Below are 27,539 nucleotides of genomic sequence, written 5' to 3' on the forward strand. Positions count from 1 at the left end.
ACAAGTTGGAAGATTTTGATGTATCTGACAAAGGGAGCTTAACTCTTGAAAGACTATACCCTGGAAATCTTATGGGCCTCTCAGGTCCTACAGTACTCACAGGTGTTATCGACTAAGGAAGTAAAGAATCTGCAAGAATCGGCTCATCTTCAGGTGATGCTTGCAGTGCTGCCACAGGCAGTTTGAAACAGAGGCTGCCAGTGGAAGGATGTCTCTGCACTACAAGCCCGTGTAGGAAGCAATAACCATCTGTTCTCCTGACTGGCCGGGGGTGTGTGTGCGTGAGAGAGAGAAGAAAACTCCACTCCATGCAGGATCCAGGGGCGGGAGCTGGGATCGGCTTGCTCTGTCAGGAAGCCGTGTTCCTTTGGCTGCTTTCTCCTGCCATTTCTTCTTCTTGGAGGCCCTAATTCAAATCCTTCTGACCACCCCGCCCCCTGCCCTGGTGTGCTTGTCTGCTTGCATAAGGGACACGGAAGTTCCTGAAGCACTAGAAAATGAAGGCCATGTACATTTGCAGGTCAGGAAAACATGAGGAGCCTTCGCTTCCGCCTTCTTTTTTGGTCCACCAGACGGGCAACAGATGTCCTTTACTCCCTCACTGTGCTGGATGGAAAAATGCAGAGTGGGAGGTACCTAAAAAAAATTGCAACTGGAAGGCGTAGCAAGAAATCCCACCGCTTTAGGAGAAGCTGTGACAGCCCTTGCTCCCTTTACCTGAACCAACAGATAACAGCTCTCCCCTCCACTCAGCTGCCAGCCCCTCAAAGGAAGACCATCCTCACCCGCGTTCTTGGCTAGAAGCAACCTCTCCTCTCGTCGGAGGCTGTGCTCAGGTTTGTAGCCACAGCCCACTCCGGTCTGCTTACGGCAAGCTTCATCAAACTGCTTTTTGTGATGCGGTCGGACAAACTGGTAAAACCCTTGTGTTCAAAAGAAGGAACAAGGTTAAGCCCACAGTGAACATTTATACAATCACACAACAACAACTGTACTTAGATACTGCCCTTCTGGACAGATTAGATCCCCACTCAGAGCACTGAATAAAGTCAGTGTTATTATTAACCCAATACAGTTGGGGAGCTGGGGCTGAGAGGAGTGGCTTACCCATGGCCACTTGTTGAGCTCATGGCAGCAGTGGGATTTGAAATGACAGAGTGCTAGTTCAACCTCCATGCTACAGCAGCTCTGCCAGAATGCTCTGTTAAAGCACCACTGGATTCTTAGATATTTGCCAGCTTCATTTGGTAATTTCAGAGGGCTGTGAGGCATAATAATAGGATGTAGTCCACACTCAAAGAAGGTTAGTTGCCTCGAGGTTAAAGTTTCTTAACTCCATTGACAATCCACGCAACTGTTAGGAAACCACAACCTTCACAAGCAGCACCCTGCTGGATCAGATCAAAGTAATTCTCTCTTGTCCCACACCCTCTTCCCAGCCACAGCCAACCAAATGCTTCCAGGAAGCCCTCAACCAGGCATGACAGCCACAGCCTCCCTTGCCTCCCACAGGAATGGATACTCAAGAAACATAACATCATGGAGCATTAGCAGTTGTTTATATCCTGTTTAGGCCTCATAGTTATAGCCGTATTTATTTAATCTATGTTTGTATTATACTGGAACCAGAATCTTCAAGGCAGTTGAAAGGGAGAGCTATAGACAGAACCCTCCTGCGTTCTTCTGACTAATCCCATCACAACTTAGAAGGACAACGAAAGAAGCCACTGGTGCGCCGAGGCCGTTATGGACGGACAAGGGATCTCTAGGGTGTCAGGTTAGAGTCTTCCCATGTCCGGCTGCCAGAGATCATTTAACTGAAGACAGCAGAGATTCTCTCTGGTGGCTTTGCACATGCAAAGCAGACGTGCTGCTTTTCAGTTTGGTCCCTGCCCCAAGAAGACTACACAGAGGCTTTAAAGCATAACAGAATTCCTATTATTCCTAAGTCAAGCAGAGCTTGCACAGGTAGAAAAACAGGGTTTCTCACCTGTAACTGTTGATCGTCGAGTCTCTTCTGTGCGGACACACATTGGGACTGCGCAGGCGCAGGCCAGCCGCGGAGAAGATTCTTTTAGCTTCTAGAAATGTGACGGGGACGTTCGGGCCCACCGCGCATGCGCGTCGGTGTTCCCGCCAATTTTGAAGTACAAGTACCCGAACGTCCCCGGCATTCCCTCAGTTCACCTGAGCCGCCGGAGAAACAATGGAGTAAACCAAGCACTCACAGCGGGGCAGGCGGGAGGGAATGTGTGTCCGCACAGAAGAGACTCGACGATCAACAGTTACAGGTGAGAAACCCTGTTTATCGTCGTCGTCCTTCTGTGCAGCCCCACATTGGGAGAATAGCTAGCATCTCACCAATGGGGGCGGGTGTGAGTGTCTATGTGAACAAAGAATGCAGAACAGCCGTGCCAACAGCGGATTCACGGCGTGCATTCACGTCTACAGAATAATGTTTAATGAAAGTGTCAGCGGTAGACCACGTTGCAGCTTGGCAGACGTCCTGGAGTGGCACTCCTCGCAGGAAGGCAGCAGAGGCAGCTTGTGCTCGAGTAGAATGAGCAGTAATCAACAACGGGCACCGGACTCCAGCTTGCTGATAACAAAGTTTAATTGCAGACACAATCCAGCGAGAGATGGACTGGGCAGAAGCTGGCGAGCCCTTGCGAGGGCCAGAGTAACACAAGAACAGGGCAGGAGACTTCCTGAAACACTTGGTGCGATGTAAATAAAACAATAAAGCACGTTTCACATCCAATGTGTGTAGAGTACGTTCCTCTGGGGAAGAGGGTGTAGGAAAAAAGGAAGGAAGGACCACCTTTTGACGCAGGTGAAATTTGGAAACCACCTTGGGCAGGAACTGCATACTAGTGTGGAGCATGACCGTACTGGGGAAGAACTGCAGGAAGGGGGGGTCACACCTTAGAGCAGACAACTCCCCAACCCGCCTGGAGGAAGTGACTGCAACCAAAAAGGCCACCTTCTGCGTGAGCAGAGGCAAGGGACAGGTAGACAGGGGCTCAAAAGGGGAGAGCATCAGACGGGAGAGCACCAGGGTCAGGCTCCACTGAGGAATAGGATGGGCCCTAGGAGGAAAGGACTTTAGTAGGCCCTTCAGGAACTGTTTGGACAGCCAATGCGCAAACACAGTCCTCCCATCAATCTGCTCATGGAAGGCAGAGATAGCAGCCATGTGCACCTTAACACTGGAGAACGCCAGGCCTTGGGAGCACAGGTCCAGGAGGTAGTCCAGAATGACAGGCAGCGGGCAAGTGAAAGGGGAAACCCCTTTGGGGGCTAACCACCTAGAGAAACGTGACCACTTCCTCTGGTAGGACAACCTGGTAGACGGTTTTCGGGCATTCAGAATCACATTAAGCACCCTAGTAGAGAGGCCTAGTCTGGGGCGCAGAGGAGCCAGGCAGTCAGATTTAGCACTGCCACATCGTGATGCCACACTCCGTCCCTGAGTAGCAGGTCTGGGGCGTGTGGCAGCGGGAGACACCGCCCCTGTGACAGGGAAAGTAAAAGGGGGAACCAATCCTGGCGAGGCCACCGAGGGGCAATCAGGATACAATGGGTTCGGAAGGCCCTGATCCTGGAGAGGACCTTGTGAAGGAGCGGGAAGGGCGGGAAGGCATAAAAGAGCCCGGGAGACCAGGGTATCTGGAAGGCATCCCCCAGTGAACGATGGCCAATCCCGGCCCGGGAGCAAAACAGCGGGGCTTGTCTGTTGTGGGCTGTGGCAAAGAGGTCGACCAAAGGCGTGCCCCATGTGCGGAAAACCTTGCGGAGATAAACCGTGTTGAGGGACCACTCGTGCTGGGGCAAAAACACCCTGCTCAGCGTGTCTGCTGCTGTGTTGCTCTCCCCCGCAAAATGAATGGCCCTGGGCAGGACGCTGTTGGCAATGGCCCAAGTCCAGAGTGTAGTTGCCTCCTTGCAGAGCTTGAGCGAGACCGTTCCTCCCTGCTTGTTGAGATAGTAACAGGCCGTGGTATTGTCCGATAGGACCTGCACCCGCTTGTTCCGAATGACATCTGCAAAAGAAGCAAGGGAGTAACGGATCGCTCTAAGCTCTAAGAGGTTAATGTGCATGTTTACCTCAAGGGAGGACCAAACACCCTGAGCAGACAGGCGCCCACAACGCCCTCCCCAGCCTAGATTGGAAGCGTCCGTAAAGACGGTGACCTCCGGCAGGAAGGGACCAAAAGGACAACCCTTGGACAAATTCTCAGGGACAGTCCACCACACCAAGGACCGCTGTATCACCCTCGGGATGGAAAACCCACGGTGTTGACTCATAGCGAGAGGGTTGAAAACCCGAACAAACCAGTTTTGCAGAGGCCGCATGTGCAGGCGTGCAAAACACACCACCCCTGTGGAGGAGGCCATGAGGCCCAACAAGGTTTGAATCAGGAGGGCAGTTTGGAACCGGTTATGCACGAAGTGGCGGGCCAGGCAGGACAGCCTGCTCAAGCGGTCCGGGGGTAGATAAGCCCGGCCCAGCAGAGAGTCAAAGTGGACCCCGATGAACCTAATGCTCGTACCTGGGGACAACACAGACTTCCCCAAATTGACCACTAGCCCCAGGCCGTCTAGCACGGACAAGGTGAGGGCGATAGAGGCCCGGAGGGAATCAGAGGAGGGACCCACCAGGAGCCAATCATCCAAATATGGATAGACAAAACAGCCACTAGACCGTAAATGTGCCACCACGGTGGCCATACATTTAGTGAACACCCTGGGCGCCGAGGCCAGGCCAAAGGGCAAGGCTGTGTACTCATAGACAGCGCCTCCACAGGTAAAACGGAGATATTTTCTGTGGCCCTCAAAGATGGAAATGTGGAAGTAGGCGTCTTTGAGATCCAAAATGGCCATCCAGACGCCTGACTCCAAGAGTTCCAACACCCGCGACAGGGTAAGCATCCTAAACTTCTCCACCTTCAAGTAGGTATTAAGGGCCCGAAGGTCCAAAATGGGACGAGACCCCCCATCTTTCTTATCCACAAGAAAGTATCTTGAATAAAATCCCCAAGGGGAAGCAGAGACATCGACCACCCGGACAGCACCCTTGTTAACTAACTCCAAAACATTATTTTGTAACACAACATTACAACAAGAAGCACAACGAGGGGGGTGCGAAAGAGGGGGTGCAGTGGTAAACGATAATTTATAACCACGGGCCACAATAGAGAGGACCCAGTTATCAGTAGTAATGAGTCGCCAATGGGGCAAGAAAGGCCGTAGCCTGTCCAAGAACAAGATATTAACAGTGTCCTTGCAGGCCAACTGGGAAGCGTCCTGGTCTAGTCAAAAGACCGTGGGCTTTTGCGCCGAAGTCGAGGGCTTGGGCGAGGGAGGCTGCTGTCGTCCCTTGGACCGGCCGGAGCGTCTCGAAGAGTGGCGCTGCTGGCCAGAGTAGGAACGGTGGCCATAGGATTGACCGGAGGAGAACCTTCCTTGGCGCTGTTGGAACTGCTGGTAGGGTGACTGATAGGACCGGAACCTGCCGTACCGATATCTCGGACCCGTCTGCGGAACCGAAGGCGCAACCCCGAGGGACTTGGCCGTCTGCTGGTTCTTCTTCATGAGGGAAAGGGACTCATCCGTTTTCTCTGAGAAGAGCTGGGGACCCTCAAACGGGAAATCCTCGACCTTGGCCTTCTTCTCGGGGGGCAGGGCCGTAGATCGAAGCCAGGCGTGCCGACGCAAGAGCACGGAGGATGCCATCGCACGTGCAGCAGAGTCGGCGGCGTCCTTGCCAGCTGTCATCTGTTGCTTTGACAACCGGAAAGCCTCAGCCTGGAGAGCCTTGACCAAGGCACGGCGATCGTCGGGAAGGTCAGAGAGGTAGGAGGATAGTCGCTTCCACAAGAAGAGATTGTAGGAGCCCATTATCACTTGGAAATTGGCGATACGGAACCCCAGGGAAGCCGAAGAATACACCTTCCGACCAATGCCATCTAGCTTTCTGCCCTCCCGATCCGACGGAGCCGAAGAGGAACCGCGTCGGAACCGAGCTTGACCCTCCTCGGCCACGATGGAAGAGGGTTTCGGATGGGTGAAGAGGTAAGGGCAATCCTCCTGCTTGAGCCGATAATATTTCTCGACCTTCTTGGCCGTAGGCGGAACGGAAGCAGGGGTCTGCCAGAGCGCGAGGGCATTGTCGACGAGATCCTCGACAGGGGGGAACGCCACCGAGGCAGGAGAGCCAGAGTACAACGGCTCCAGCAGCTTGCTCTTGGGCTTTGAGGTGGAAGAGGCGACATCCAGCTCCAGTGCCGCGGCCATCCGGACTAGCTGCTCCGCGAACACTCTGTAGTCGTCATTAGGAGACGACGAACGGAGCTCCCCCACAGCATCATCAGGGGAAGGGTCGGAAGCCGCGTCCGAGGAGTACTCTGATGGAGACGCCAGGCCCTCTTCATCCTCGGAGTCGGAGAAAACCGCCGGGGTTTGCGTCGGAACCGAAGGGCGCTCCGTCGGAACCGAGGTACAAGGCTCGGGAGCCGAAAGATGGCGATGCGGCCGAGCAGCAGGCGGAGCAAGTGGCAGAGTCGACGGCGCCGGAACCGAGGTCAAGGGCGCCGATGGGCCAGGCAGGAAGGGGGCGGACTGCTGGATCCAAGCCACGAAATCTTGCCAGGAGGCCACGTTCCCAAAGCCCGGGACAGGCTGCCAAGGAGGTAGAGCAGCAGGCACTGGAACGGATCGGTGAAACGGCGCCGGAACCGACAAGACTGGCTGCGCCGGAACGGAGGCCTCCGACGGGACCGGAGCAGATGGCAGGGAGCGTTCAAACTCCTGGAACGGTTCCGAAAAACAAGGGAACGATTCATAGTCGTCCGGAACCACCGGAGGAGGCGTACGAGGAGGCGAAGGGGTGTGCAGGAGACTCCTGACGTCCTCAGCAGGAGGGGCCGATCTGGGAGGCGAACCAGCCAACGAAGTCGGGGCCGGCGATAAAGCACGGCTCTTGGCTTTCGACTTGGCCTTTGCCTTTTTTGGCGGGGGCTCCGAAGAAGCCGCAGTGGCCAAAGGCTTGGAAGAAGGCTTCGACGAAGCGCGTTTCTTCGCCTTCCGACTGGACGGAACACTCACGGAACCGGAGGCAGTCGAGCCCTCCGGAACGGGCGGCCCCGTCGGATCCGAGGGGAGCGGTTCCGGCGACTTACGCGGAGCCGGCGAGGGAGCGACAGAGCTGGGCTTGCTCCCGGACGATCCAGACGGTTTGGGCGGCAGAAGGTTGGCGTCCCAAAGGAAGGCTCGGAGCCTGGCCTTGCGGTCGTTCCGCGCCTTCGGGGTGAAGGCCATGCAGAACTTACAGCGCTCCACGACGTGCCCCTCGCCCAAACAGATAAGGCACAGGTCATGACCGTCTGAGTGGGTCATTTTAGTGCCACATTGCTGGCATTTTTTAAATAGAGAGGAATGGGACATGGTGGAGGCGTGTCCCAGAAAATGAAGCGATAACTCACAAGCGACGAACAGTCCGAAGACACGAGCGACAGCTAAAGAACCTTTTCGAACGGCGGCGAAAAAGGAACTGAGGGAATGCCGGGGACGTTCGGGTACTTGTACTTCAAAATTGGCGGGAACACCGACGCGCATGCGCGGTGGGCCCGAACGTCCCCGTCACATTTCTAGAAGCTAAAAGAATCTTCTCCGCGGCTGGCCTGCGCCTGCGCAGTCCCAATGTGTGTCCGCACAGAAGGACGACGACGATCATTCGTCTACTTCCTGAAAACAAACCTGCAAGGTAGGTAAACTTAGGACTCCCATCAACAGATGGAGGGATGTGATGAGGGAGAAAACTGCAGATCGTGGCTGAACAGGGATTTGATTGGGGGTCAGTTTCCCTACTGCAACTCCAGAACCTTTGACTCTCTTCACTTTTGCCCACAGACATTTCCACAAGGATGTTATTCTCAAGCAGTTATAGCATTTCCCACCTGAAAGCTGCCCTCTCTCCTAGCAGAGCGGCAGTTGAGTGGGAAAGACCAAGCGTACCACGATACCACTGGTGAACTGACACCTATGCAACAGGAAGTGTGTGGGAACTGAGAGCCTGAGGCCAAGGTGAAAAAGAAGTAGCAAACTCGTAGCTGGTTGCCGGGTCAGAGAACATCCTGAGAAAAGGGCAAGTAATTGGCATGACTCTCGGGAGGAAAAAGCTAGGCAGGCAGTCCTGAGAGTCATGCAGCAACGCAGGAGATCAGAGGCACATAGGATGCAATAAGCAAATGCGCTCTTTTACACATCCCCTCCCCCCCAAATTGAAAATAAACAGATGCTCAACCTGCAGTCTTGGAACTACCACCCGCCTTCCCGCAATCAAGAAGCTCCGCACAAGTTTGTATTACATAAACTGAAGCTACAATTTTAACGATTGCCTGGATATTTTAAGTTTATATTGTTGCCAAATAATTATGCTTTTAGGACCGATCAATTTTATTTTATTTTATTTAAAGATTGGTTTATTAAGTAAATTTCTAAAGGTTAACTGAAGCCCCCCTCCTCCCATCCACCATGATTAAGCCTGAACTGCCACGTTCCTTGAATCCTAATTCAAAACAGATCAAGCGAGTGCCATTCAGAGCTGCATTCCCCCCGATGCCGGAAACATTACAGGATCTCCAATCCAGTTTGGGTTTCCCCCCCCCCATAATTTGAAGAAAATGACTAGCAGCCAGCTTGTTCCAAGCCTGCTCGGCGATTTGAAATCTGTTTTTATAAGCTGACGCAAATACAACCACCTCAGGGTAAAGTTTTCTGACTGCACAGAAAAGGGGAAGGCAGTAGGTCCCCCCCCCCCACAATAACAGCAGCCGAATGCCCACAGAACATCCCCACTGTGGCCGCAGTTCTACCTCGCAACAGGACGTGCTTTTCTGGGTCTTCGGCAAAAAGGGCACTCATCTGGGATAACGTGGCATCGAAGTCATCCGTTTTCGTGTAGTGCTGGAGAGTCTGTGAAAACCTGTCGAAATTCAGCTGGCTGAGGGACCGCTTCACGGCCGTGATGAAGGCTGCGGACCTGGATTTCTTGGGCTCTAGGGGCTCTGCCACGTTACTGGCCTGCCACAATTTGAGAAAGGAAGAGTACAAAGTCAGTGACGCACCACTCTTGGCGTGCAGGCTCTGGACTGAATTTCCTGCAGTTGATGATCAGCTCGGGGAAAGAGAGCCGAGGCCTCTCACGGCCTCCAAAGCAATCGCGGGGAGAGGGAATACGTGTCTTTTGGGGTTGGGGGTCTTTCTGCCCAATGCCATCCCTTCCAACAACTGGAACAGTGAGCTTCCCCTGCAGTAGTCTAGATGGGAAGTGAGGGAATGGCCAAACCGCCACTTTCAAGATTTCCAGGTTTAGTAAACAAATCCTAAAATCCTGTCATCCTTAGAAGACTCAGGTAGTATCACGTGAACAGCTTCTCATTAGGACCCAAGTAGGGCAATCAACCCGGACAGAATGTAAGGGCTGGAGCATCTTCCTTATCCCCTCTGTTCCCAGCAGGTGGGTTCTGATTAAAGGTATATGGAGCTCTCTCCGCAGAACAGGGCGAGGAGCTCAAGTTCTGGTACACTGGCCTAACAGACCACCCTGCTATAGTGTGGGTGAAGGATATTCCTCGAGTCTCCTCTACGGAAGTGACCTGAGAATTATTTCTGCTCCTACCATACGCATCCCTGCTTGCTATGATTGTACCATCTGGCCACCCTCAAAGTGTCAAGTGGGAAAATACGGGGTGAAGGATGGAATTAGAGGAAAGCCACGAAACTTCAGCCAAGAGGAAAACTATCTTCTGTTTTTCGCTTAAAGAGATTCATCACTGAAGTATTGCCCCTCGCCTCTGTTTCTGCAGACAGCAAACAAAAGGTGCTGTGTCACGACTGCCCAAGCAAGTCTCAGAGGAAGATGAGACATTTCAGGACTTAACCTTTACACTAGGGATTTCCCCCAAGTACACGCATTTGTGTTTTGATTCTTAGCCACACCTTCTGATAGGACATCTATGTTCTTTATATCGTGGCAAGCTCCATGACAGAACACCTGAATATCTTTCAAGTCTTCCTCTTCTCCATCCCTATTGTATATTATAAGCTGGAAACCACGGAGAATTACCAATGGGGAGGCGGTTTGTGGAGCTGTGTATGAAGTCTATTCAAAAAAATTAAGCATCCCCAGCAACCAGGGTATTTACTGGCATGTTATATTCTGAACGTATTTTGTGGATTTTCAAGTACATTCCAAAACTCTGTTTTAACTTGTAACGCCTTCAAACTCTTCGGATCAGAATAATTTTTTTATTTATTTACATTACTTATTGTCTGCCTTTCTCACTGAGACTCAAGGAAAATGACACCGTGTGAGTCGACGCAATCAATGGCTCGGTCATGTGCAGCTAAGCGAAGGATTTCCTACTCCAGCCTTAAACCTGGGTGGTTCTCTCCATTAGAAGCTATACAACGGGCTGTCAGGGAGAGGGTGCCCCCCTTAGCGCTACTGCACTAAAGAAATGCTCTTCTCCGACATATTGGTGTGGTTCCATCTTAGCTACTCTTTAGAAGCTAGATTAACACTAATTTTATTCACCCTGGTATTTAATGGTTGATTAGCTTTCTGATACTATTACTTAGTGCAATTGGACTTTTAAAGTTTTGCCGTAGTCACTTCCAGGCCTAGTTAGTGAAAAGGTGAGATACAAATATTTTAAAACAAACGAAAAAGCTGCAAAGGCCATGCGTGAATTCCCATCAGGCTCTGGCATTACGTACCAGATTACTGACTATCTTGATTTTCTTCTTGCTTCCCTTCTGTCCATCTATGAGTTTCTTCTCATACTGAAGGGAGAGAGTAGATATGCGTTTTGCCTGAAAAGATAACAATGTTAATACAACTTCCTCCCTCCCTTTGTAAGTCTGTTGTCCCCCCCTGCCCCCCCATCCTGATATAACAACAGTAAAGAACTGCTTTGATCTTCATTAGGTTTGTCATAGGCAATACAATATTTGAGCTTCTGAAAGAGACAGGCTTTCTGAAGAACAAACAGCGAAAGAAAGGGAGGATTTTGTCCTGTAATGTCTGGGAATTTCCTAACTACAAAGGGACCATTTGAAGTCAAATGGTTTTGAGGTTGACCTACTTCCTCTCGGTTGACTTGATTTAAATATGATTAGCACATTAAATGGCAAAGGTAGGATGGAAAAAAAACATCATTTACCATTAGAAGAGGAAAAAACAGAGACAGATTTTGGCATTGTAAACAGAGCCAGGTAAAATACTCCTCAAACATGAAATCTTTTGCAGTCTGAAACAGCTGGACAATCTTTTTGAGAAGGCTCTTTATTAAAAAGGTGGTTTTCTGTCGTGCTCTCATAAAAACTGGTGTGTTCCATCTGCAAGTATTGAGAGGATATAGCAGCCCTGCTAGAGTTTTTCAGTCCAGAAAAATTAGCTAACTTTTATCAAACACCAAATTGACTTTGTACATAACAAGCTCTGGAGGATTATACAAGACAAACCATAAACTGAAATAAATGATTGAGAAAGGAGTGCAAAAGCTGTAAAGGAAATTTGTAGCATTTCCTCCATCCCCAGCTTATTTGTTCCTTTATACCCTGATCCAGTTTGTCCAGGGTACACATCAGGCTTATGTGGAGTAACACAATATGGGGTCTATAAATTGGGGACCCTCAAGACTCATGGGCGGGGCGGGGTGGGGGTGGGGAGTCCCATCTTCCCTCCTCCACTTGCCCACCCAGCTCATCCGTGCACTCACTGGCTCCCCAGGGTGGCTCCTTCCTTCCCTGACTACCTGCACTGCTAGGCCTCTGCCTGGGTAGTCCTTATGAGTGCAGAAAAGCAAAAATAAATATTGTGAAATAAATTTAAAAAGCAGGTGGGAGGTGGGAGGAGCAGTGTTGGCAGTTCCTATTCCTCCCTCACCTGCCTGTCCTCCTCTCTGCAGCCAGGTGGTGAGGGGGTGGTGGCAGTCCCTGTTCCCCCTTCGCCCCTTGATCACCATGCCACCACCTCGGAGGTGGATTGGCAGTGGGGGCTCCTGCTTTCCCCCATCCATATTCCCACTCACTGAAGTAAGGGCGGGGGGGAGTGGCAGCAGCTCCTGCTTTTCCCCTCCTGCACTGCTGCCCCTTTGATGGGGGGTGGTGGTGGTGGCTGTGGCTTTTGCTCCTCCTCCGTACCTGCCAGCATCCAGAGGAGAGGCAGTGGTCTCTGTGGGTAGGTCTGCCTCAGGGTATGCAGAATCCCGCTCCCCTCTTTCTTTGCCTCCACTCATGTATGTAACATATTCCTCTATTATGGGGGGGGGGTAACATTCCCCCCCATCATTTTTTTAAAAAACCCTTCATATTTTTCTGTAAACTCATGGTGTGTGGAGGGGGTTAACTTGGGGGGGGGGAAATCTCCCTTTCCTCTTGATGGCCCCAATCCATAGATTTAAGTATCCACACATGGGGCCATCTTAGGAATTAGACATATTGATGATAATCTCATTTAAGGAGGCAATGCATACAATATGCCCACTGCTCATCCAGAACATTTTTCGGTTTCTGTTGAGTTCAGTAACACCATCACCCTCATCACGCATTTTTGATTGATGGACATTTCTGAATCGGAGTGTTAGGTTCAAACTCAGTCCCTAAACTAGGGAATCAGCCAGCAGAGATCCATCTTCTGGGATGGATCTGCTCCATGCCATCTTCTGGGCATGGAGCAGGAGTCACTGGGCGTGTGTGTGGGGGGGAAGTAGTTGTGAATTTCCTGCATTGTGCTGGGGGTTCAACTAGATGAGCCTGGAGATCCTCTGCAATCCTATGATTCTACGATCGCCTAGAACATGCCTCAGGAAGCCAAAGCCCGGCTTACAAATCAGCGAGAAATAGCCATGGTTACACAAACGTTCGTGGCTGTATCATATGAAACCACCCTTGAGCTACATCCCTTAAGCCTAAGAGCACTGCCTAGTAGCAATACATTGCTGTATGGTGGGATTTTGGAGGAGAGAGGAGGGACTGTCAGCACTTCCGATCAATCTGTGGATTCATACCTTTTCTTCTCCTGGCCAGTCATCTTCCTCCGCTGCCTCTCTGCAGCTCTGTTCACTGTGCTCCAATGCATCCAAGAGGCTACCAGGCTGCTTTCTGGAGGAAGTTGGACCCTGATCATACTCGATACACAGATGGGCCGTTCCATTATCTGATACAAGACATACAGCCAGGAAGTCACTTAGAACCTGAACGTCCATACTTGGTTCTCTCTGCTCAGGACTGATACAAGTTCCCAGAAGGAGGATCACCTCCAGGTAAGGCTGATCAAAATACACCCAGAGGATGCCGGAGTTAATAAAAACTTAGCCCTGGGGGACAGCACCATCTCTGTAAAAGCACTGAGACAGAATTGTGTAGCAGTTAAGAGTATCAGACTAGGATCTGGGAGACCCAGCTTTGAATCCGTGCTCTTCCATGGAAGCTTGCTGGATGACCTTGGGCCTGTCACAAACTCTCAGCCTAACCTCCCTCGCAGGGGTGTTGTGAGGATAAAAATAGAGGAGGGGAGAACAGCGTAAGCTGCTTTGGCTCTCCAATGGACAGAAAGGCATGGTAAAATGAAATAAAAATTTAAAAGCATTGATAAGGAACCTCTATTGTCTAACAGCCAAAATACACGTTGCAAAATATTGTTCATTAGGACTTTCATGTTAAATTTTTTCCCTAATATTTAAGCAAAATCTACTATCCTGTAGTTTCACCTCATTGCTTTTGTTTTGGCTTTTTCAAAATATCTTTATTATGAATATCTTAAAGCTGCTAAGTAGCTTCTTCTGCTTCTCCCCTCTTTTTGGTCATGTGATTTGTTTTTTGGAGTGTGCATCATTTTCATAGATCCTTTTGGAATCTTTACCACTTTCCCAGCATCCTTGAACTGTGGGGCCAAAAGGTAAAAAATCTGATGTGAACAGTCCCGTGCAAAACAAAATTCTTGCAAAATTGCTAGAATGGAGTTAATATAAAACTGGCATCACAAACTTACCTTTTTCTCCCCACAAAGGTAAGAAGGGCATGTTGAGGAGGGAGGAAGAAATATTTATAGCAACAACTGCCCAAAGGTGTGCTTGCTGGAGTGATTTTGGTGGGCCTGCAAGAGGATTTCTAGTGCAACGCGAGACTATAAACAGTAATTAATGGCCCCGCAAAGCTGGAACATCACTGCAAGATCATCCTGCCTGTTGAAATTATGCATGATTTACTCTGGCCCTTATTTCCTGTTAAGCAGCCTCCCCTGGGAGGTGAGCAGTCGTGCTCTGCCCACTGGCTGCTACTGGATCATTCAATCATTCCCAACAAAGCGGTGGCAAATTCCCTGCCCTCATAGAAGGCTGCTCACTGTTGTGCCTCTGCATGAGTCACTGATCTAAGGCAAGGGGGTCCTCAACATTTTTGAATCTGTGGACGCCTGTGGCATTTTGAATGGGGGTGGTAAGTCCCGCTACAATATGGCTGCAGCAGCAGGAAAAAAACTGAACGCAATACCTACCCCAACCCTACGCACTTCCTGAAAGGGTCGGTGGGCGCCAGTGGAAGTAGTGTGGGTCTTGTGGTGTTCGTGGGTCTCATGCTGGGGAATGCTGCTCTGGGCTTCCAATCGAGAAGCACCACTAAGATCAGCAGAGAGGCGGAACGTGGGTGTGCTCAGGCAACAGGCGATTTCTTACTCTAACACGTTCTAAAGGCAAACCTATAAGACTAACTAAATTTGTGGCAGGGTATGAGCTGTGACTCATGAAAGCTCCTCCCCTACCACAAACTTGGTTAGTCTTATAGGTGCTACTGGACTCTTGCTCTTTTCTACTGCTACAGACAAACTAACACGGCTACCCATCTTGATCTAAAGGTTTGAGGTATAGTAATTAAATGTAGCCCTCCCCATTTAACTTTGAAAAACAAAAAGACACGCCTCAGCTCGTTGGAAAGACACTGCATTTCTATCCATAGGATACAGAAGGCTTCGCTGCTGTGACAAATGTTGAACAATATGCTTGAGGAACTGACAAAGTCACTTTTCTGGGAAATTTTAAGAGAGGAGGCAGATTAAGCACTTGGAGGAGATTATGTACAGAATTCTGTCTAAGTGAGTGAACTGGCTAAGAGAGTCTTTGCGGTCTGTCTTCCTAGCCGGGACGTCTGCTACCCTAGGCACATTTGGCTGCATTTTGGTGCTTACTGTAAAGGCACCGATTGTCCCAGTTTCCATTAAAAGCCACCTTGCAGTGATTTACATTCATGTGCTGGTTTTAATCTAGCTTCTTACTGGAAACGATTTAAAACCACACTAACTGAAATCCAGATAGAAAGCATACTTCAAGTTCAGAAAGGTACCACCAGCTCTAAATGAATGCCTGTGTAGTTAACCGCCCAAGTCAAGGAAACCATAAAAGGTTAAAAGGCTGCATTCAAAACTGGGAAAGTTTTCCTAAATGAAGTGAACAGAGTGGAGCACAGGTTCTGGCAAAACAAATGTTAAGTTGACAATACAGCAAGCAAAAAAAAAGAACTGGAAATGTGGGTTGCTAAAAGCATTAAAAGAAAAAAAAAGCATTCCTTCAAATATATCAGAAGCAGGAATGCTGAAGGAGGCAGTTGGGCTTTTGAATAACAAAGGAATTAAAAGGATAGTTTAACAACATAATAATAATATTATCCCCACAACAATCACCCTGTGAGGTGGGTGGGCTGAGAGAACTCTGAAAGAGCTGTGACTGACCCAAGGTCACCCAACTGGTGTCAAGCGGAGGAGTGGGGAATAAAACCTGGCTCTCCAGATTAGAGTCCTGCCTCTCTTAACAATTACACCAAACTACTACACACAAGGAAGATTGAGAGATGGCAAAGAAATGGAATGAATTTTTTTCACTTTGGAAAAAGTGGGGCGTGTACCCACATCAGAGCCACCGCTTTGGGGAAGGTGTCTGAAGAACTACATCACTGGAGGTGACTGTAGATGGAGTGTTACAATTACCAGGCAAATTGAAAATGAATATGCCTCCAGGACTGGGTAGCATACAATTGAGGGTTCTTAAGGAGGTCAAATGTGAAATCTACTAAAGTGTTGATCAACAAACTGGTATATTTATTAATTGATTTATTTTATTTATTAAGACATTTATACCCCCACTTTCCAAGTGGTTCAAGGCATCTTGTAATTTGCCACTAAAATTGCCCTCTGTATCAGAAGACTGTGAAATAGCAAATGTTACACTGATGTTTAAAAAGGGGTCCAGGGAGGATCCAGGACATTACACGCCATTCTCTAGGGCCTGCTGCCTTCAACCTGAATGTAAATCCCTTAAAATTTGCTTCCCTGAACTAAAATCTGTGTTCGTGCTTATATGTCAAATCTCTTCTGACTTATGGCAACCCTATGAATAAAAGCCCCCAAACAGGCTAACAACTAAACATCAAGAAGGCAGAACCCACTTATATGTCTTTTTGGCCCTTCTTAGTATCCGTAAAACTCTTTTCCAGCACCACATTTCAAATGAATCAATATTCTTCCTGTCTGTTTTCTTCTCATCCATACACAGTAATGAAGAATACCATACAGTGGATTATCTTGGTCTCAGTCCCCAGTGACACATTCTTATCCTTAAGGATCTTTTCTAATTTCTTCATGGCTGCGCTTCCATCTTGTAATGCAATCCTAAGAATTACTCCGCTCTAAGCCCATGGAAGTCAATGGGCTTAGACTGGAGTAACTCTGTTTAGGATTGCACTGTCTGTCTCCTGATTTCTTGGTTGCACTCTCCAGTTTGGTTGGTGAGTGAGCCCACAATGGATTATCTTGATCTTCGTCCCCAGAGACACATTCTTATCCTTAAGAGTGAGTGGGCCGAGGAACAGAAAATCTTTAACAATTCCAATGTCTTCATTGTCAACTTAAAGTTGTATAATTCCTCAGTAGTCATTGCTTCTATCTTCTTGATATTCAACTGTAATCACAGGGGAGGGGGGAACGGTGGCTCTCCCCCCGCAGTTTTGACCTTGCAGGAGCTTGCATCCAGCCCAGTTCTGCAGCAGAGGCAGAACTCCTCCTGCCTATTTGTGGTCTTGCTGCCACCATGGCTCAACCTGCTCCCCAGCCTTGCTTGTGCTAAGGGGGCCTCTCCTAGAACCCTGCGGAGCTGATGCTGCTGAAGGCTGGGCCCCCATGTGGATCCCAGCCTCTGCCCCCTAAGCCACATGCGTCTCTTGAGCTCTTCCACTTACAACACAGGCCCAGTCGGGTCTTCTGGCCTTCACTGCCGCCAATAGAATAAGAGTTGATGGTATTTCCACACATGTGCAGAAAAGACGTTTGTTTGTAGGGGCCGACATCCCAATGTTTGTTTCTAACTGTTAAGATTTTTCTGCAACCCTGAGGGGTTCCCTAAGGTTGCAGAAGTATCTGCTTTGTAGCCAAGTGACGCCAGTTCATGAGTTTAAATATCTTCATGCTGGGCCACTTGGAGATTAAACACAGGGTCGTGTATAATATTTACCGGATCGCCCTTATTCACATGTTTGTTAACCTTCTCAAAGAACTCCCAAAAGTTGGTGAGGCACAACTTCCCTTTGCAGAACATATTTTGATATCTCTTCAGAGACTTTGTTCTTCTATGTGTTTAACAATTCTATCATTAGTAACAGTTTTTATTCATCTCTCTGGGACATTATGTTGTCAGCACAAATGGCACAGTTGCATGGGGGCGGGGGGAGGTACCAATGCCTATTATTTGTGTGTTTTGACTTACCTATCCTCTTTCTTTTCAAGCTCGGAACATGGTCATCCAAATTGCTGGCTTTTGTCACAGAAAGGAACTGTTCAGATGTCGCGGATGATGTAGAGTCCTCATCATCTCCCGTGACAGTGCAAGAGGTAATGCGGGATGGCGGAGGGGGCATCTGCACACAGAGTGGAAGCATCACACCAGAGAAATCCCAAACGCACAACTTCAGAAGGTGGACCCTCAAAGTGAAGAACTCAAGGAAATCACCCCATGCAACTTAAATACAACGGCAATTACAGGCAATAGTAAATAAATAGATAGCAGAAGTTGCAGGGTCTCAATAATCTTGCTCTGTCCTAAGACACATCATGATTATTTGCTATTGAAATTTACTAAGGTTAAGAATTATTTTGCTGAAGCTCGTCAAAGAGCCACATTCTTCTTCCAGTCACAGCCAAACCAATGCTCCTTAAAAACCACCAGCAGGACAAAATGGCAATCGAACCCGGACTTCAAGTGTGCTACCTCTGAACATGGGAGGTTCTGTTTAGTTTTTCACATCCAAATACAGATGTGCTACCTATTGTTATCACAGAACATATGCCAAGGGAATCCAAGAATGAGATTTTAAAGAGGACTGCAGAGGAAATCAATTCAAGAAAACGCATTCAACTACATACTACAACTGGGAAGAGAAGGATGATTTGACGGATATGAATTCTCTCAAAAACACCCAGGCAAGCAGAAATCTTATTTGGAAATAGCCACTTAAATCTGCAGGTGGAAGGGCCTCTTGCGTTAGAAGCAGGGTCTTTCAGCCCGAAGAAAGTGATAACGACTGGAACAGATCTACAGGATCCGACTCTGTCTTTATGCATCTTAAATGACATTTTCCCTTTCAAGAGTCTCAGATCATTCAAAAGCTGAGGCATGTGCAACTATGCTTCTTTGCCATTTGTTCCCAAGCTCTGGGAAAACAAGGAAGAGATTTGGAGAGTTCCCTATATTATAAAGCAGTTCAAAACAATCCAAGCTTTTTATAGTTGGCCCGGGAAAATGTTATTTTTGGCGCTGTTTAAAATACCGTTAGACTATTTACTTTAAACAAAATACTATTATTTTAAATACTAATTTAAACAAGTTTAAATACCAGAAGTAACATTTTCTATCAAAACATGTCAAAGACCGTAACTGAAAACTGATAACCGGCTGTGAAACAACATGCTGTTTTCTCCTCCAAGAGGCCAGTATTAATTTTCCTTCCCCTCTCTCTTCTCAATGGACCAGTCAAGCTGTTAGGGCTGAACAAGACATGCACATTCACAATGTTATAAAGCAGGAGCGTGGGGGGCTGGGCATGGCCTTTGGATCTTATCATAAATAACAACAGTATTCTACTGCACATCGGGAAAAAAGTACGGCAGCAAAGTGACTTTGCTTAAGTTGTATCAAGGGAATTCCCCCTATATAAGCAAGGAAAATCCCCAAATAGCAATGAACTTGAGTAGCTTTGAGCAAGTCAGTCTGTGCCTTATTTTCATCAGCAAAATAGAAAATGATTATGGCCTCTCTCACGGGACAATCATGCAGGTCAAGATATAGAGGTTATGATAAGGTTGCCAACTCCCATTTTGTGAGTAGAGCTTGCAGAGAACGGGGCTTGGGGAGGGGAGCAGGGATGTGATACCACAGAGTTCACCATCCAAAGCAGCCATTTTCCTCCAAGATAACCGATCTCTTGTCTTCTGGAGATCTGTTGTAATTCTGGGAGGTCCCCAGGCCACACCTGGTGGTTGGCAACCTTATTTATGAGGCAATTTCTATTTGCAAAGTACAAAATGGCAAGAGAATTAAGTGAATGTGTGCAGAGTTTACTCAGTTTTCAGTTCCCAATGCAGTAAAATTCCAAGCTTTCTTTCTTCTTCGGGGAAAAAAGTCCACGAAGAAGAAACAAACCTCTCTGATCGTGTTGCTTCTGTTCTAAAATGTCTGGCCAATTTAGGGCAATTCTTTTGCTAGCTCGTAACTTAGGGTTTCCCTGATTTCAAGATTTCTGGATTTTTGGAAGAATCCCTGAAAATCCCGGATCCAGATTTCCCGTTTTTTCTTTTCTTTTTGGTAAACACCCCTTACGGCGGCAGCTGAGGCAGGGCTAAGGAACAATTCATGGTTGGGTGAAAGGGTGGAGGGGAGGAGCCAGCCCTGGGAGGGGAGGGGAGGGGAAAGGTGGCCTGTTTAGGGAGGCTCTGCAGCAGACTAGCGAGGACAAAGTATTCCTGCTCAGGCAGCATGTGAGAGTGGAGGGTACGGACAGGAGAAGGAATCAGGTGGTGCAACACCCCTCCCCTCTCCAATCTGAGACCTTGTGGATCTCTGCAGAGGAGGAGGTCACAGTGGAACGAGCACAACGTGGCCTTGAGGGGACCAGAATAATGAAAATGAGGTCCATTTAACCAAGCGATCCCCAACTCACTAAAACTCATGTTGGAATAAATTTTGTTAGACCTTAAAGTATTACTGGACCGCTGTTTTAGTCTGTAACTAGCAACAAAGCCCACTGCATTTAACAATACAACAAGCACTTAACAGGGCCTTGTGAGGGCATGCACCACCCAAGCAGCATTCCTGCACTCTGTAGAGGGCTGCTTTTGGCCTCAAACAGGTAGAAATCGGGCTAATGCAGAGTGCAGGAGCACTCCAGGGCCCATCATGCTGCCCTGGCAGTGTTGCTGCGCACTGCACCAGCCAATTCAGCCTCAAACGGGCAGAAATCAGGCCAGTGTGGAGAGCAGGAGCACTCCAGGGCCCTTTGTGCCTCCCTGTTAGCATTCCTGCGCTCCACACTGTCCCAATTTGGCCTAAAACGGAAGGAAATCAAGCTGGTGCTTTCGAGGCTTGATTTCTAAAACCAATCCAAGAATCAGAAAAGTTCAAAAGCTTTAGGCAACAAAAGTAAATAAGCGAAAAACAATCTTTTCTGTAAAATCCAAATACCTAACCTGAGCGAATATCCTTTAATAAATATACAAAAATATCTCCAAATAATCATAACATATAAAGCACTCCTATTACTCATGGCTCCACTTCTGAAATAGACTCGGGGAGGGGTGGGGTCATCGGGAGAAGAGGGTTCCAGGGTCACACTCCCTGCTTTCTCCCCTGATGACCGACTGGTCCTAAAACCAGGTTGAAAAGGATCAAGATAAACTCTTTCACCCAAGAATGCCTGGGATTGAACAGCCACCACATTGCCCCCTCCCCGCCCCCAAATGTGATATTTGTTTCTAGATGATAGTGATGAATATCATCCAGGTCTTAGGGAAGCTTGAGGGTGGCCGCAGAAGGCTGTGGAGCTGTGCCACAAAACGCTGGGATCCTTACATTATTGACATTATGAGCATATTGCACCAATTGCAATCCAGGGGAATACTTAAGAAAAGGGATGTTTAAAGCATCTCAGAACCCAAAAGCATAGTGAGAATTTGGGTGGTCAGTCACCCACATGTCCCTAGAAGGACTTTGATAATCCTTTTCCTGCTTTCTGAGACCAAATAGAAAGAACATTCATGGCAGTTTTTACCTCTCACTTCAGGATACCTACAATTTTCTGTGCGACACGGAAGAACTGAGACACGTCTCTGACCACATGCCCAAAATTATCATAACTCTTGACATAAGGACGGACCCAGGAAGGCAAATGGGCTCTTGCATCTATATTTGCGAACCTGTTGGGAATTAAAAGCAAAACAAAAAGTGCTATGAAACAGTTTAGGTGGGAGGCCATGTTGGTCTGCAGTAGAACAGCAGGATTTGACTCCAGTGGCACCTTAAAGACCAACAAGATTTTCAGAGTGTAAGATTTTGTGAGTCAGAGCTCCCTTCTTCAGACTGGTGTTGTCTTCTTCTGGTGTCTGAAGAAGGGACCTCTGACTCTCGAAAGCTTAGTCTGAAAATCTTGTTGGTCTCACTGGAGTCAAATCCTGCTGCTATGGTGCCACTGGAGTCAAATCCTGCTGCTATGGAACAGACAGCATCATTTTCATCACAATAAAGACTTCTTTAGAATATGCTTTCTCCTGAGGTTTTGTTCTGCTTGTGGAAACACAAAAGAAAGAATACGACCTCAATCCAAGTCCTGCAAGCAAGCACATCAACACAACCTCGCCTAAAAACAGAATTCATTTTGCTACAAAGGATGTTCTTCTGCCTTAATGAATTTGCTTACCTGTACTTAGGGTACACAACTCAGCCACACAGGCTGTAACAGATCTCGACTGATGCTAAGGACAGTCCTGTATTGTTGCCTGGTTCCATTGTGATCCACGTTGCTGTTGGGGTGTGTGTGTCAGAATGGCATCTCTTGGCTATTCTCTGGGCTTACAGGCAGCATTCTCGACTGCCTGCCTAAGGGAAATGTCTCCTTCAGAGAACAGCTGAGAGTTGGCATTCTGCTTTCCCCACACACTTCTTGCTACATCATGGGACACCGTGAGAAAAGAGGGGACAGGACTGGCATGCTGTTGACTCTCATTGTACTCCAGAGCAGGGATAAGGACAGAAGGGTTGGGGGGGGGCAAGGGGAGGAATATGAGTGGGCCAGATTGTGTGTATATTGTACATTGAGGCCTTCTCCCATATTGTTGGGGCAAAAAGGTGGCAGTAGTGGTCCAGGGTGCAAGGAGGAGGAGTTGAGGAGAAGGCAAGTGAAATGAAGCAAGAAGAAGGGTCAGTCACCTGTGATCACAGAGAAAGATAGCACCATAGTCCTGCCTGTGCCGGATGACTCTACCAATAGCTTGGTTCACCGCACGGGAAGCCTGCTGCTTGTACCAAGTATTTCCAGATAGGCTCTAGACATGTGGAGGAGAATAAACAAACAAAAGGATCAGATCGATAAGGAGAGGCTTTGTTCTCTCTACTAAGCAACTGGAGAGCCACTTTGGTGTAGCGGTTATGAGCGCCAGACTCTAATCCGGAGAGCTGGGTTTAATTCCCTACTCCTCCATTTGTGACCTTGGGTCAGGCACGGCTCTTTGGAGCTCTCTCAGCCCCACCCACCTCACAGGGTGATTATTGTGGGGATAATCACGACATACTTTGTAAACTGCTCTGAGTGGGCATTAAGCTATCCTGAAGGGCGGTAGATAAATCAAATGTTGTTGTTGTTGTTATTATCTTTAATGGCTTAAAATCTTATTTTGTTCTAATGAGTCTGGACTGCATCTATAGTGACCAGCTGGGAATCTCAACATAAATAACCCAGCAGAGCTTTGGAGATCTTCAATACTACCTGCAGTTCAAGGAATCTGGCTGGGCATTCTTAGAAAGGCCGCCTGACAAGAACAGATGCCCAAAATTACCAGCATGAGGATCTGATTCCTTACCTGACAAGCAGCCTTTTTACTCTTCATTTCATCCAAGAACTGCATTTTTAACATGACCCTAGGGTCCATGCGAGGAGGAAGAGGAAGTCCAGTGATAATGACACCTCGTCCATTCTTATCTGCAAAGTCCAAACCTTCACTGGCCTAAAGAGAAAACAAGGCTTTACTGTCAAGGAAAAGTTTTTACAGATTAGTTGTTTCTAGGAAGGCTGGTGGCAGGGATTCTGCCATTTCCCAGTGTGATTAAGTCCAAGACGGATGCCAGCGCACCAGAGCCGGGTCCAAGCAAAGCTGCCAACACATATACGGCAGAATTTGAGAGTGCAACAAGGGAAGCTTAACAACTGAACTGTGAGCCTCTACGTAATCAGCCAAAGACACCAGCAAAAACCTTTGGGTATTTTCAGCCTTAATGCTTTATGACTATGCTAGCCTCTTTCACCTGTTGGGAGCTGTGAACCACGAAGTCCCCAGTTCAAGTTTCGCTGTTATAGGCCTTAGGCAAGGCCCTCTCGCTCCACACCCCTTTGTCAAATGGGAGAAACTAAACTGATCTTTTTCATGGGATGCTGGAAGGATTACTGAGAAGATGGCTTGGATCCTACCCTTGGTTATTGCTCACCAAAGCACTCTTCCACCAGTGTGTGTGTGTCTCGGGGGGGGGGGAGCCCATTTTTCCTTCTACCACAACCCCCTCCCCACTATCCTCAGCACAATTTTGAGACCCCTTGGAACAGCATGGGGGGGGGGAGACTGCAGTGGGCTGCAGCTGAAGAGGAGAAGTTCAGTTTCTCTTATGGAGCTCTGCTCACGCTACTTTGCGGCCAATGCCTGCCAATCAATTTAGGAAAAGTGCTAGGTAAGCGACAACTGTTTTTGCTCAATACAATAGTCCTCACGTGAAGGCTGGTGACAATAATTCCCTTGTGCAACGCCTATGAATGTCTCCCAGACCCGTTGATGGTACAGATTTTCCAAGAGTCAACAGCTGCTTGGAACATACAGTTCTGATACTGACAGTCACCCCAACTGTACCAGTGAACATGATAAACAAATTAACAAATATTACACTTCTTGACAACCTCTGCAGGGACCACAGTGCACACTGGGAGGGAGAGGTTGTGAGATACGTGGATTGTATAGGGCAGAAAGCACACGTAGCATTTCCTCCCCCAGGATTAACCGACATAAATGCATTCTTCCTGCTAAGAATGTGCTTATAACATTTATTTACTTTATTTGGGCTACAATTTAAAAACAATGTTGTGTCAAGGCATAAGAACCCTTAAGTTCCTCAGAAGAAACTGAAGGTCTGGAGTACAAAGTTCAGTAACTGTGGTCGCAAGCTTCCCTGAAAGGCAGCTGGTCCCCTTCTACCAATTTTTTTCTCGTAACGCCGCATCCGCAAGAGAGTGCTGGGTGTGTTCCTGGAGGCATCTTCAGTTCGTACAAGGGTACACTGGGGTCTAACTAGACCAGGCCAGTGCAACCGAGACTAGGGCAGAAGAATTTCATAGATGATGCTCAGGGGTTTCTTAACAAACAAATCAAGGTGGAACGGTTCCCCTGAAAACAAGAATTTCATTACGGGGAGAGTCGTGAGAACAGGACAAATAATAGGAAATGCCAGCTGTTAAGGTTCTGCCAGCAAGTTTGAGCTTTTACCATATTATTATTGCTGTCCCCGCAAGCGGGCTCAGAGTGAGTTACAACAATAATAAAAATACAAGGAATGTCTTATTTACCTATGCAGAAAGAAAAAGGGCTGGAGAGGTCTCAAGGTATCATTTCTGTGTAATGACGACTCACTATGGAGGAAGAGTTTGTGCTTTGGGCTAGATTCTGCCTCTGCAGCACGCAAGACAAATAAGGTCTCTGGGTGTCTGAAAGAGGCGCATGCCTATTTTAACAAAATGTGGTAACTGAACTGCTTTTACAAACCTAGTAAGCACAGATTCTAAAGATCGGTCCAGGAAGGGGAAGATTAACGGGCTTACAATGTGCTGCTGGAGAGCTGTGGCACTATTAGTCCTGAAGGAAGTCACTTACAGAAACAATAACCTATGCATAGCCTTGGGATTTTTTAAAAAAAATATGTACCTTCCCACGGCACACGGCCAGGAAAACAGCACCGCTGGACTTTGGACAGACGGCCTTCTCGTAATACGCATCCATGACCTAGGAGATAAGCCAGTAAATAAAAACGGAAGGACCATCCACCCCCCTCCTTCCACAGCCGCATGCATAGTATGTTTTCTGTGCTCTATTGATCATGTGACTGTTCAAAGAAATGTAAAGCGCCCTCATGGCAAAATCTCGTTACAGGCCGCAAATGACGTCGCCAACTTGTGTGGGAAAGAACACCAAGAACTCTCATTATCTCTTAAACTGCAGGAAATTAATGTCCGTGGCAAAAAAAAAAGAGGGGAGTCAATATACAAACAGCCATGAGTGTGTGGTGTGTGTATGAATTTATGTCTCATTCCCTCCACCCCATCTCTGCGCTCATACAGAGCAGGTTTATTAATGGACTTTTTAAAAGGAACGACGATGATTTTTACTGTGTTGACAAAGCTACACAAAACACACCTATACAAGTAAGTAAAGCTACTGAAGAAATCAAACTTAAGGCTGATTTCCCTGGAACTTCAGCATGAGTAATCATGAGTTCATAAGGAGATCCAACTGCGCTGCCCCGGTAGTTAGAATAAGCAAAAATGAAGGAAGAAAACCCCTTTCCAGGGGACATGTAGGTTTTTAGAGGCTCTTGTGAAACATGGGGGAGTGAGAGAATAGCAGAAAAAGCCACTGAAATAAAAGGCAAAGTTTTCCATTGAAAGGATTCAACCGGGAGTGAAGGAACGGGCCAGAACAGAAATTATTTCTTCTAGAGTCTGTTTTCAATAACCTTTCAAAGACTGTTCACACAATGCTGTTCTAATTTATTCAAGCTGTTGTAAGGCTCTTCTAACAACAGTCAAAGGCCAATACCCAACTCACTTTAATATAGTTATTAAATATGACAAAGGGAAAGATGAAAACACAGGGCAGAGTGGCTTTCTCCCTTGTCTTGTTCTGCCATGTGCTTACTACTGTAATTGGCAGTGAATCCCTGAGGCTTCAAGAAAGGGCTTTGACTACTCACCTTCTTGAAGCCCAGTAATCAGAGGCACCAGGGAACGGGCTGGTAGACCATGGGCTCTGTGCACTAGATGCATAATGAACTGTCCCAAGATGTGCTGGCTACTAGGTTAAACGGGCTTAAGAAGTCAAGCTCCTCAGTGACAGATAAGCCTATCAACAGGTGTTAGGCATGACGTCTAAAGCGGGCTGCTAAGACTGCACTCATGAGGGCACTGATTTGATACTGACTCAGACTGTCGTTAGTCTTGTCTCCTCTGAATAGCAGCGGCTCTTCAGGGTCTCAGATAGCGGTTTTTTTGCACCACCTATTTCCCTTTTAACTGGAATTGCGAAGGAATGAACCTGAAGCTTTTGCATGTCAAGCGGATGCTCTACCACTGAGCCACAGTCCACCCCCACCCTCCCAGCCACTACAGCATGTCTTCATGCAACACTAACTGCGAGTTGCTAGGGCACAACACTGTGCTTGGTAGAGATGTTGTGTGGTTGTATTATTTCCACTTTGGTGCAGGCATGCTTGCAGAGGGAAGGTCACTCTGGGGCTCGCACCTGCTTAGCATGGTAGGGACTGTGGCACTGAGCCACACATGCATCCGTCTCCTCTGAACCACAGAGTTAGAAAGGATTTTGAAAACTGTGGAGTCCTACCTCCATGAAACAGCACCACCTCCTAAACTTATGACTCAGGATGTTGCGCCAAACAAATAATATGGTTTGCTTTCAGGACAATCCAACCCGTAAGTACAATTTAACTCTTTCTGTTTAGAACCCGCTTGAGATTCGCTGTCAAGTCTATTGTCCTTTAGGAAAAGAAGCTGATGAAAGCATGACCTCATATATTGCTTGCGGAATGCTTTATAGCCGTTAGTCCATATTTTTAAAATCAATCATTCATCATCATACGGGTTCCCTAAGCAAGCTCCCTTGGGCTCTATTTGAAATAAGCATGATTCGAGTTAATTTGGCTTGAGCAGATTAACTCAGGTTCATGGCCATCATCATGTGCATATAGGACTTGCAATAGCCCCCTTCAAATGGACAGATCAGATCTTTTCAAAATGTTTTATGGAAATGGAATTTTATTGGATTTTAATGGGTTGTGTGATCTGCCCTGAGCCCGCTCGTGGGGTGGGCGGAATAGAAATGTGAAATATATAAAAATAAATAAAATAAATCAGGAGGTCCCTCACACAGACCCCATCTCTTTTTTAAACCTATC

The 27,539-nt window shown here is 47.8% G+C and overlaps 1 protein-coding gene across 1 annotated transcript in view; it reads right to left on the minus strand.

Annotated features, from left to right (window-relative positions):
* The window catches only part of RTEL1 (regulator of telomere elongation helicase 1), a 144,729-nt gene that overhangs the window by 33,113 nt on the left and 84,077 nt on the right, over positions 1-27,539 (minus strand). Inside the window, exons 22-30 of the mRNA XM_054980610.1 lie at positions 25,277-25,354; positions 23,177-23,320; positions 22,527-22,642; positions 21,394-21,517; positions 17,817-17,967; positions 13,077-13,225; positions 10,783-10,878; positions 8,877-9,084; positions 786-923 (exon numbers count right to left, since the gene is read on the minus strand). Of these exons, the coding sequence (XP_054836585.1) occupies positions 786-923; positions 8,877-9,084; positions 10,783-10,878; positions 13,077-13,225; positions 17,817-17,967; positions 21,394-21,517; positions 22,527-22,642; positions 23,177-23,320; positions 25,277-25,354 (1,204 nt within the window). The remainder of the gene's footprint in view (positions 1-785; positions 924-8,876; positions 9,085-10,782; positions 10,879-13,076; positions 13,226-17,816; positions 17,968-21,393; positions 21,518-22,526; positions 22,643-23,176; positions 23,321-25,276; positions 25,355-27,539) is intronic.

The sequence above is a fragment of the Eublepharis macularius genome, chromosome 5, assembly GCF_028583425.1.
Source record: "Eublepharis macularius isolate TG4126 chromosome 5, MPM_Emac_v1.0, whole genome shotgun sequence".
In the NCBI taxonomy this organism is placed as follows: domain Eukaryota; kingdom Metazoa; phylum Chordata; class Lepidosauria; order Squamata; family Eublepharidae; genus Eublepharis; species Eublepharis macularius.